At 41.4% G+C, this 12,458-nt stretch overlaps 1 protein-coding gene across 1 annotated transcript in view; it reads left to right on the plus strand.

The window, feature by feature from the left end:
* The window catches only part of LOC132777271 (E3 ISG15--protein ligase HERC5-like), a 43,403-nt gene extending 40,490 nt beyond the window's left edge, over positions 1-2,913 (plus strand). The window contains exon 24 of the mRNA XM_060779623.2: positions 1,200-2,913. Within this exon, the coding sequence (XP_060635606.2) occupies positions 1,200-1,414 (215 nt within the window). The 3' untranslated portion in view covers positions 1,415-2,913. The remainder of the gene's footprint in view (positions 1-1,199) is intronic.
* The last annotated feature ends 9,545 nt before the right edge of the window (positions 2,914-12,458 follow it).

Here is a 12,458-nt window from a genome sequence, read left to right on the forward strand (position 1 = left end):
TATCCAACATGACTCTGTGATATTCTTGGCCCAGAACTGCTTCATTTCAATACTATTTCCACAGGCCATCAAATGCTAATCAAGGTGGTCAGTTGAAACATTCACACCTAGCTCCAACAGACAAGAGTCCTTTGTCCCACCCTGGTCATTCTACAGATATATAAACCCCTTTTTCCTAGTTCCAACAGACCTCACTACCTCTAAGGATGCTTGCCATAGATGCAGGCAAAACATCAGGAGAGAATGCCTCTAGAACAGTGGTTCTTCAACTCCCAGAAATCCTAACAGCTGGTAAACAGGCTGGGATTTCTGGAAGTTGTAGGCAAAAAACGTCTGGGGACCCCAGGTTGAGAATCACTGCTTTAGAACATGGCCGTATAGCCCGAAAAAACCTACAACAACCCACTATTTCCACAGTTTTGAGGTCTGGAAACTTATCTCCAGCAGATGTGGTGCCATACTATATTTATGAAATACTAGCCATCCCCTGCCACGCGTTGCTGTGGCCCACTCTGGTGGTCATGGGGGTTCTGTGTGGGAGGTTTGGCCCAATTCTATCGTTGGTGGGGTTCAGAATGCTCTGTGATTGTAGGTGAACTATAAATCCCAGCAACCACAATTCCCAAATGTCAAGATTCTATTTTCCCCAAACTCCACCAGTGTTCACATTTGAGTATTCCTGTAGAGTTTGGTCCAGATCCATCATAGTTTGAGTCCATAGTGATCCCTGGATGTAGGTGACCTACAACTCCAAAACCAAAGGATACTGCCCATCAAACCCTTCCAGTTGGTCATGGGAGAACTGTGTGCCAAGTTTGGTTCAATTTCATCGTTGGTGGGGTTCAGCATGCTCTTTGATTGTAGGTGAACTATAAATCCCAGCAACTACAACTCCCAAATGACAAAATTAATTTTTGGAGTGAAGGACATACATTGGGTTGTTAGGTGTCTGGTGTCCAAATTTGGTGTCAATTCCCCCAGTGGTTTTTGAGTTATGTTAATCCCACAACAAACATTACATTTTTATTTATATAGACTTCCATTCTTTCAAATGTTTGATGTTCCTACACATTCTGGGAGCTCATTCACCAGCTCAAGCAGAAAATGGACCTATTCCACTCACTAGCAACATGTTTAGTACTTTTCTGCAAATATGTGTTCTGGCTTTGCCGCTTTAACGTCTACAATTATCTCTTCAGCTTTCCTCACAGGAACCAACCGCATTCCAGCTCAAGGGATGGGAAAATTCATATTCACAATTGCAGATGCAAGGAAAGCAGACCCAGACTTGTGGTATCCGGAAGCCTCCACTTGCTGTCACATCTTGTTCCTGCCAAGATACAGCAACAGAGACGTTCTCAAGAAAATGTTCCTTTTTGCTCTAGAGTTTTCTGAAAAATTTGGCCTCTCCTGAAATCTGGATGTTTCTTTGGATATGCCTTTTGTCAGTGGGCTGTTAGGAATTGTGGGAGTTGAAGTCCAAAACATTTGGAAGGCTGAAGTTCCCCATGTAACAGCAGAACCCATACCCATGCTTTCACCTCATCACATCTTGGAATTTGCTAGGTTCTCCAGGCAATACTATGGAAGTTACAATTGAATTGCCTTTGCTAACCTAACACATTCCTAGTTAGAATACCTCTCTGAGAATCTCAGGGTTTTCCAATGCAATTCTGTGGTATACTGGGTCCAGAAGTGAAGGGATTCAGTTGTGTTGGGTTGTATTAGTGGTTTCATATAACTGATTAGAGAGGAACATTTCCTTTTAATGATAGCCACCTATAATCATCCACCCATTTTGCAGTTTCAGACTTAGCTATACTTTTATTTTTATTTACTTTACTGGGGAAAAGTGAGAAGTGGGAGGAAAGAAAGGAAAACGTATAATCCTGAGTTTGCAAGTTTGTTAAAACTCATTCATTGGGTTTCTGTAAGTCAAAGCTTGTTTTTTTGTGTCAGAAGCGACTTCAGAAACTGCAAGGTGCTTCTGGTGAGGGAGAATTGGCTGTCTGCAAGTACGTTGCCCAGGGGACAGCGGGATGTTTTACCATCCTGTGGGAGGCTTTTCTCGTGTCCCTGCATGAGAAGCTGGATCTGACAGATGGAGCTCACCACACTCTCCAGATTCAAACAACTGACCGTTCAGTCAAAAGCCTGCCAGCAGAAGGGTTTCACCTCATTGTGCCACCAGGGCTCCAAGCCGACTTGATGGAAAATAACAACTATATGATTGTGTGGGCACTTCCAGTTTCAATCCTGTTTATTTATTTATTTTTCTAATTTTGTGCCACTTTCAGTTTTGGTGTTTGGGTGTGAAGTGTGCTTTCGCTTCTTTCAAAGTTGTCCATCCATTTATTTATTTTTTCAACACGTTACCATAAGAGAGACTGCAATTCTGCTTTTTTTACGATCAGTATGGCGTTGCAGCTACAGAAGGTAATTCCCCATATCAGAAGGCAACTGGGTTCAAAGCTTCAAATAGCCATGCTGTTCACTTGGGTTTTTTTTTTTGTGTGTGTGTCAGGAGAGACTTGAGAATCTGCAAGTCACTTCTGGTGTGAGAGAATTGGCCGTCTGCAAGGATGTTGCCCAAGGGACGCCCGGATGATTTGATGTTTTATCATCCTTGTGGGAGGCTTCTCTCATGTCCCCGCATGAGGAGCTGGAGCTGGTAGAGGGAGCTCATCCGCCTCTCCCCGGATTCGAACCTGTGACCTGTCGGTCTTCAGTCTTGCCGGCACAGGGGTTTAATCCACTGCGCCACTTGGTGACCTTGGGCTTATCATACCTTTCTTTTCGCCCGACTTACTTCACAGGGTTGTTGTGAAGCAAAGACTTGAATTCACCTTTGTGCATTGTTCTGAGATTTTTAATTTTTTAGGAGTAAATAAATATATTTCTTTACAAACCTTATGTACGTGGACCTTGTCTTTATTTGGGAAAAGGCAGTTACACAAAATCACATTAGTATTGCCTATGTGTGTTGCTATTTCTTAGAAAACTAGATATGTATGTGTTTATGTGTCTTCACATTGCGGGTCGATTTATGGCAACCTCGTGAATTTCATAAGGTTTCCTTAGGCAAGGAATAACCCAAGACACTTCCTTTACTGAAATATAGCCTATAGTACCTGGTGTTCATTGGCATTTTCCCATCCACTGACCTGTCTTCGCATCCAAGATGAGACAGGATCTGGAGCCTTTAGGGTATTTAAGCCCTTATAAATTCAAAATTCACTTTCTGCATGGGCTCAGGTTAGATGTAGTAAAATGTGCTTAATAGCATGCAAAGAATAGCACAAGCTTTTAAAGGTTCTTCTGAAGATGCAGCCTTTGGGTGCTACACTATGATTTTTTTATGAATTTCGACACCACTTTAATTGCCATGGCTCAATGGTATGGAATAGTGGGAATCATAGTTTTACAAGGTCTTTTGCCTTCTCTGCCAAAGAGTTCTGGTGCCTCACCAAACTGCAACTACCAGGGTCTTCATAACATTGAGCCATCGGAATTAAACTGACAGAGAAGGCTATTTATTTGTCGTGTCAGGGCAACCAGTCGATTATATTACATTTCTAACAGAATAAAGCAAACAAACAGACAAAATACAAAATTTGTGAGTTTAGTAGTTGATTAAATGTCCTTTGACCAGTATCTGGCCACTTGGAGTACTTCTGGTGTTGCTGCAAGAAGGTCCTCCATTGTGCATGTGGCAGGGCTCAGGTTGCATTGCAGCAGGTGGTCAGTGGTTTGCTCCTCTCCACACTCGCATGTCGAGGATTCCACTTTGTAGCCCCATTTCTGAAGGTTGGCTCTGTATCTCGTGGTGCCAGAGTGCAGTCTGTTCAGCGCCTTCCAAGTTGCCCAGTCTTCTGTGTGCCCAGGGGGAGTCTCTCATTTGGTATCAGCCATTGGTTGAGGTTCTGGGTTTGAGCCTGCCACTTTTGGACTCTCGCTTGCTGAGGTGTTCCAGCGAGTGTCTCTGTAGATCTTAGAAAACTATTTCTAAATTTAAGTCATTCACGTGCTGGCTGATACCCAAACGGGATGAGCTGGGATGTCCCTGCCTTGGTCCTTTCACTATTGGCTGCTACTTCCTGGCGGATGTCAGGTGGACAGAGAAGGCTAAAAACCCTGTAAAACTACAACTCCAGGGATTCTAGAGTGTAGATAATAATAATAATAATAATAATAATAATAATAATAATAATAATAGACTTTATATTCCACCCCTTCTCCTCTGGGGGACTCAGAGCGGATTACAACATTTACATACATAGGCAAATATTCAATGTGTGGATCATAATAAATTGTGGCAAGTTCTCGGTGGTATGGGGATCCCAAGTCACCTTGTCTGTTTCCTGAGGAATCTGTATAACAACCAAATAGCAACAATAAGAACTGACCATAGAACAACAAACTGGTTCAAGATTGGGAAAGGAGTACGGCAGGGTGGTATATTCTCACTCGACCTATTCAACTTGTATGCAGAACACATCATGCAACTTTAGATATGCAGATGATACTACTTTGGTGGCTGAAAATGAGGAACTGAGGAGCCTTCTAACCAAGTTAAATATCAAAAAACTAAGATGATAGCAACCAGACTGATTGATAACTGGCAAATAGAGGAGGGAGAAAACGCGGCAGTGACAGACTTTGTATTTCTAGGTATGAAGATTACTGCAGACGCAGACTGCAGACAGGAAATTAGAAGATGTTTACTTCTTAGGAGAGCAATAACCAATCTCGATAAAATAGTGAAGAGTAGAGACATCACATTGGCAACGAAGATCCGCATAGTTAAAGCAATTGTATTCTCAACAATAACCTATGGATGCAAGAGCTGGGCCATAAGGAAGGCTGAGCGACGGAAAATAGACACTTTTGAACTGTGGTGCTGGAGAAAAATTCTGAGAGTGCCCTGGACCATCAGAAGATCCAACCAGTCCATACTTCAGCAAATAAATCCCGACTGTTCACTGGAGGGAAGGATATTAGAGGCAAAGATGAAGTACTTTGGTCACATAATGAGAAGACCGGAAAGCTTGGAGAAGATAATGATGCTGGGAAAAATAGAAGGAAAAAGGAAGAGGGGCCGACCAAGGGCAAGATGGATGGATGGTATTCTCGAAGGGACTGGCTTGACTCTGAAGGAGCTGGGGGTGGTGACTGCTGACAGGGAGCTCTGGCGTGGGCTGGTTCATGAGGTCATGAAGAGTCGGAAACGACCGAACAAATAAACAACAACACAACGAAGACACACAAACACAAACAAATCTTGTCTGCTGAGGCAAAAGCAAACTGCTGTAATCTCTCCTAATTTGCATACCATACCTTGTTAAAAACTTTTACTCTGCCCTAGTTTCACCTGTGAAATGTTGGCAGGTATGAGGTTGCTAATTCTAGCTGACGCAAATCAATTGGAATCAAATACTGAATGCTAAGCCAATTCTTATTTAAGTACCATTGATTCATTGGATTCCAAAAGGAAATAGCAATTTGATTTAAGACTACATTTTCTGGGAGGCACGGCCACTGGAATGATTGGAAATGTAGTCTGTCATAATCAAAGGACACAAGTTTTGAGGGCAGAAGGAGACTACTGAATCAAAAGTAAAAGTTTTATGAAGTCACTAAACAGGCAGCAGCTAGTAAACTCATGCCTTTGTGAGGTCATTGGCTGAGGTCCCCTTCATCAACTTGGGTCAAGATGAAACCCAGATCTCTGTGAAGCTAATGGCTTGACCAACTGGGGAGAACATCTGTTTCAGAAGATCCCATGTCATCCTGACAACATGGAATAAGGATGAAATAATGCATCATCTCGTGTTCTAGCATAGAACGGCACAGGTTTAACAATACATCAAAGAGTGAGTTCTACTTCCTCTACTGTTCTGATTTTTAGAAAGATTTTTTTTCAAGTTTCAAGTTCTACATTTGTGGTTTTCCCATTTTTGGGGAGGTCCTGCATCCCTACAGTCTGCAAAAGTAGGGTACCTACTATAATTCTAATCTGAACTTTCCCATAGAAATAAGCTTTATTGAACCTAGTATTTATGAGAGTGTTTTCTAGATGTACCTTACTATTGATCTGCTATACCTTTGTCTTCCTTCATCAAGTCTTTCAAACAATTGTCTTTTCTGGATACCTGACCAGGAGGCTCCTAACTATATTTATATGGAATCTAGATACGTTTATATCTTCTTTCCTCACTGATAGTCAAGACAGCTCACATGTTTCTGTGGTCTCTTCTACACTGCCATATAATCCAGATTTTCAAATCAGATAATCCACATTATCTGCTTTGAATTGGATTATATGAGTGTATATTGTCAGATAATTCAGTTTGAAGAAGATAGTCTGGATTTTATATAGCAGTGTAGAAGGGATCTACGAGATCGGTCCAGCTGAAGCCCCTTCTACACTGCCCTACATCCCAGGATCTGATCCCAGATTATCTGCTTATCCCAGATTATCTAGCAGTGTAGACTCGTATAATCCAGTTCAAAGCAGATAATTTGGGATACTGAGATATAGGGCAATGTAGATCCAACCTGAAAGACAGAGGAGGGGGAAAAAGGATTGTCTCAGCCATTGAATGATATGGTTCATCAGAGCCTAGAAGGCAGATCTTCCATCCCAGTCCAACAAACGAATAAAAACAATGCAGTATGACCCCTGTATTCATGAAAAACATGTTCCAAGAATCTCATGTATACTTGAAACCATAGATAATAGCAAATCCTATATTTTGATTGTACTCGGGTTGGAAACGTATCATAGAATCGCACAGGAAGACTTACCAAAACACTTCCCAAAAAGATGCCGTGTATGAAGTGTGGAAATCAAATCTATTGATAAGGTGGTTGTGCTTTATTTTTGAAATATATTAATTTATTTATACCCTGATCCATTAAGCGGATCTCAGCCATAGTTTTGTATAATTACTATTATTTGTCCTGGTGTGTGTTTCTATAATATATACACTCTGATTACAGTGTTATTTCCCGGATACTCCCTCTTGCTTGCTTTCTGTGTGTTGTCTCATGACTTTAGATATAACTTTAGATATATAACTTTAGATATAACTTTAGATATATAAAAGAGCTGGCAGGCCCATTGGTTTTGCTGCTAGCAATGATACATTTCTCAGATTATGCACCAAATTCCAACACAGGGAACTCTTGACATGTTATCTCTGGGTGTTTATGCTTTGTCATGACATGATGTTCTTGTTACCCCAGGCATTAGCAATTGTTTGCCTTTTCATAGCTTGTTTCCTCTCTCTCCTATTCCTTTGGTTGCAAACATTAAAGGAGCATTCCAGTGCCCTTGTTGGTCAGCACTTAAAATGAAGCCTACCTGAGCCAAATAGTTACAATCTTTATATCTAAAAGTCAGAGTATGTTTGTTTGTATATACTACAAAGTTTCCTACATGACTTGATGGATGTGGACCAAACTTGGCACACATAATCTCCATTCTTCAGCTTAAAATAATTGGGAGTTTGGACTTTAAAAAACTACTCTTTTTAGGCCCGGGCCAGAAGGAAAGAAAAATAACAAAGCTGATTAGCTGTGGCTAGGTGAGGTGGCCCTCTGTGATGTCAATGGAATGAAAGGAAGTGAAGTAGCTTGGCTGCTGCTAAGCGAGAAGGAAGGAAGGAAGGAAGGAAGGAAGGGGGGAAGGGGGGAAAGAGGAAAGGGGGGAAGTGAAAGAAAAGGGGAAAGTATAAAGAGAGAGGAAGGAAGGAAGAGAAAGGAAGGAAAGACAGAAGGAATGAAGGAAGGCAGGGAAGAGAAAAATAGGGAAGAGAAAGGAAAGTAGAAAAAGGAAAAGGAAAGGAAGAATAGAGTAGGAGGTGAGTAGGAGGCGAGAAGGAAGGAAGGAAGGAAAAGGAGGAAAGGGAGGAAGAGAAAGAAAGGGGGAAAGTATGAAGAGAGAGGAGGGAAGGAAGAGAAAGGAAGGAAAGACAGAAGGAATGAAGGAAGGCAGGGAAGAGAGAAAAATAGGGAAGAGAAAGGAAAGTAGAAAAAGGAAAGAAAGAAAAGAGTAGGAGGTGAGTAGGAGGTGATGAAGGAAAGAAGGAAGGAAGGAAGGAAGGAAGGAAGGAAGGAAGGAAGGAAGGAAGGAAGGGGGAAGGGGGGAAAGAGGAAAGGGGGGAGGAAGAGAAAGAAAAGAGTAAGTAAGAAGAGAGAGGAGGGAAGGAAGAGAAAAGAAGGAAAGACAGAAGGAATGAAGGAAGGCAGGGAAGAGAGAAAAATAGGGAAGAGAAAGGAAAGTAGGAAAAGGAAAGGAAGGGAAGAAAAGAGTAGGAGGTGAGTAGGAGGCAATAAGGAAGGAAGGAAGGGCAAGAAAGAAGAAAGGGAGTGAGGAAGAGAAAGGAAGGAAAGACAGAAGGAATGAAGGAAGGCAGGAAATAGAGAAAAATAGGGAAGAGAAAGGAAAGTAGGAAAAGGAAAGGAAGGGAAGAAAAGAGTAGGAGGTGAGTAGGAGGTGATAAGGAAGGAAGGAAGGAAGGAAGGAAGGAAGGAAGGAAGGAAGGAAGGAAGGGGGAAAGAGAAAAGGGAGGGAGGAAGAGAAAGAAAAGGGGTAATTAAGAAGAGAGAAGAGGGAAGGAAGAGAAAGGAAGGAAAGACAGAAGGAATGAAGGAAGGCAGGGAAGAGAGAAAAATAGGGAAGAGAAAGGAAAGTAGGGAAAGGAAAGGAAAGGAAGAAAAGAGTAGGAGGTGGTATTTGAGGGAAAGGAGGGAAGGAAAGAAAGAGACACAATGAGAGCCTACCCAGCATTGCCAGGGTATTGCCATGGAGACATTGTAGTAGGCCTTCTCAGAGCTGAAGAAGAGAGGAGAGTGGCCCCATTGACACCCAAGCAATGCCGGGTATATATAGAATCATAGAACCATCGAGTTGGTAGAGACCACATGGGCCATCTAGTCCAACCCTCTGCCACGCAAGAAAATGCAAGGTGGTCAATTGCAACATTGACGCTTCCCTCAAGCAAAGAAGAGTTCTTTCTCCCACCCTGGACATTATTCCACAGATATATAAACCCCACTTGCCTGGTTTCCAACAGATCTCACAACCTCTGAGGATGCTTGCCATAGATGCAGGTGAAACTTCAGGAGAGAATGCTTTTAGAACATGACTATATAGCCCGAAAAACCTATAACAACAGAGACCTCACAACCTCTGAGAATTCCTGTCATAGATGTGGGTGAAATGTCAGGAGAGAATGCTTCTGGAACATGGCCATACAGCCTGGAAAACTCACAGCAACCCAAATGCTAGTTAGTTTGTGTACATTTCATCATCAGAAAGCAAATATGAGGAACAGATGCCAACAGTGGAAGAATGGCTTGATAAACTCCTAGACATTAGAAACATGGACAAACTAACCTTTTTTTTGAAATGTAATTCTGGCAACCCAATGAAACAAACGGACTGGAGAGCAGTAGATGAATACGAGAGAAGGAGGGCAGAAGAAAGTACTGCTTAAAGAAGAAGAACATTAACAAAATTTAATTACTAAAACAATCAGGTCAAAGCAGAATAAGGATCCCTACCTCAAATAAAGAGGAGAAATGGGGGGACTAAAAACTACATATAACTATACCGTTAGGAAACAATTTGGAAGTCCTTTGTTTTAACTTTGTGTTTTCTTTTTCTATTTTCTGTCCCTTTGTTAGATGGCTCTGAGTGAATGTACTTTGTATGCATGGAGGGTGGAATGAGTGTGGGGGGAAAGAAGGGCAACTTCTTTTCTTTTCTATGATCTTTTTGTCTTTGTATAATAGAGGCTTGCTATGTGATCTGGCATACTTCTATATATATACAATAGGTAAGATATATATGTATGGGTATACGTGTATATATGTGGTGTCAATATGTGTATATAATTGGAAAACTTAATAAAGAATATATATATATATATATATATATATATATATATATATATAAGAAAGCAAATATGTTAATTTCCCCATCTGGGCAATGATGGATTTTTGGAGATTTTGGATTTCCTGATAAGGAATGCTCAGCTTGTATATGGACAAAATGTTATCATTCAACTTCAAGAAAAATAAGTGCATTATAACATAAGTTTTCCAGTCAACTGAGGATAAACCTTCATTCATCTCCGATGAAGTAGATTCTAGTCCACGCACCCACAAAGCTTATGTCATAATGCATCTGTTGGTCTTTAAGATGCCTCAAGACTGTTGTGTTTTACTTTTGAAGCTTAAATGATTATCAGTCTATTTGCAGGTTGAGATTTGTTTGCTTCTACTCGGATGTGATGATGCTGGCACATGGAAGATAAGGCTTTCAGGGGAAACTTTATAGGCTAATAAAGCCTTCCCGTCTTAATCCCTGCTCTTGGAGCAAGTGCTGTTTCTTTGCTTACAAACTGAAGAAGCGGAGAGTTTGTTTTCCCTAAACAGCTTTATTTCCCCCCTTCACAACCATATCCACAGAAACAAATACTGTTATACTTGAATGGATAAATGTACACAAAATTGCCTGTGTTCTTCAGATTCAGACTTTTCTGCCATTGTTATTTTATTATTCTGTCTCAGGTGAATCACCCACCAGGTTTCTTTTCTGCCTTAAGGATAGCTAATTTAAATTCTGTTAGTGAGAGTTGATGGAATTGCTCTAATTTTTCTTTACTGGATTCAGCTCATTTTAAAGGGTTTTTTTGGGGGGGGGGGGGGCAAGGATGTTTTTTGCCTCTTGTACATTTCTATTCAAACTTCATATATGATTAGTAGGTACTGCATAATACCCAATATAATATTGATGCTACTGACGTGTATCTAGAACAGATGATGGGGTATTATAGGTAATTATAATCCCACATATTTCATAGAATCATAGAGCTGGAAGAGACCCACAAGGGCCATCCAGTCCAATCCTATTCTGCCATGCAGGAACACCTCAATCAAAGCACACCTGACAGATGGCCATCCAACCTCTGCTTAAAATTCTCAAGAGAAAGACACCCATCTCCCTCTGTGGTACATATTCCACTGTTACCGTCAGGAAGTTCTTCCTCATGTTAATTTGAATCTCTTTAGCTCAACAGACTACAATCTCTAAGTTTGTCCCTTGAAACACATCTGAGATAGGCTGCTTCTGGGTATTTATTTATATCCTACTTTTCTCTAAAATGGAAAGTTGTTGCTGTTATTGTGTGTATCATTTCTGACTTACAGCAAACCTACTATGGGTTTAGAAGCCCCCTGTGGCACACTGGGTTAAAGCGCTGAGCTGCTGAACTTGCTGACTGAAAGATCGTAGGTTCTAATCCGGGAAGCAGCGTGAGCTCCCACTGTTAGCCCCAGCTTCTGTCAACCTAGCAGTTCGAAAACATGCAAATGTGAATAGATCAATAGGTACAGCTCCGGTGGGAAGGTAACAGCGCTCCATGAAGTCATGCTAGCTGCATGACCTGGGAGGTGTCTACGGACAATGATGGCTCATAATCTTCATTCTTAGAAATGGAGATGAGCACCAAACCCCAGAGTTGGACATGGCTGGACTTAATGTCAGGGGAAAACCTTTACCTATCCTTTTTATTATGGACTAGCCACCCCCTGCCACACGTTGCTATGGCCCACATGGCTGTTCTGTGTGGGAGGTTTGGCCCAATTCTATCATTGGTGGAGTTCAGAATACTCTGTGATTGTAGGTGAACTATAAATCCCAGCAACTACAACTCCCAAATGTCAAGATTCTATTTTCCCCAAACTCCACCAGTGCTCACATTTGGGCATATTGAGTATTTGTGTAGAGTTTGGTCCAGATCCATCATTGTTTGAGTCCACAGTGATCTCTGGATGTAGGTGAACTACAACTCCAAAACCAAAGGACATTGCCCACCAAACCCTTCCAGTATTTTCTGTTGGTCATGGGAGAACCGTGTGCTATGTTTGGTTCAATTCCATCGTTGGTGGGGTTCGGAATGCTCTTTGATTGTAGGTGAATTATAAATCCCAGCAACTACAACTCCCAGATGACAAAATCAATTTTTTTTAGTGAAGGACATACATTGGGTTGTTAGGTGTTTTGTGTCCAAATTTGGTGTCTATTCGTCCAGTGGTTTTTGAGTTCTGTTAATCCCACAAACAAACATTACATTTTTATTTATTTAGATTTTCCTTGGCAAGATTTGTTGGAGGGGGTTTGCCTTTGTCTCCCTCTGAAGCTGGGAGAGTGTGACTTCCCCAAGGTTACCCAGTGAGTTTCTATGGCTGAGTGGGGATTTGAATCTTGGTAAGACAGTATTTTGGTCCAAAACTCAAATTGTTACAATATTGCAATGGTGCCCTACCCCATTCCATGTGGAAAGAGCAAGTGTCAACTCTTCCTTCAACTCATCTTCCACAACTAATTTAGAGGTTGGAAAGCACGCTCATTGCTATCACCTTTCATCATCTGCTGCCTGAATATT

The sequence above is a fragment of the Anolis sagrei genome, chromosome 5, assembly GCF_037176765.1.
Source record: "Anolis sagrei isolate rAnoSag1 chromosome 5, rAnoSag1.mat, whole genome shotgun sequence".
In the NCBI taxonomy this organism is placed as follows: Eukaryota; Metazoa; Chordata; class Lepidosauria; order Squamata; family Dactyloidae; genus Anolis; species Anolis sagrei.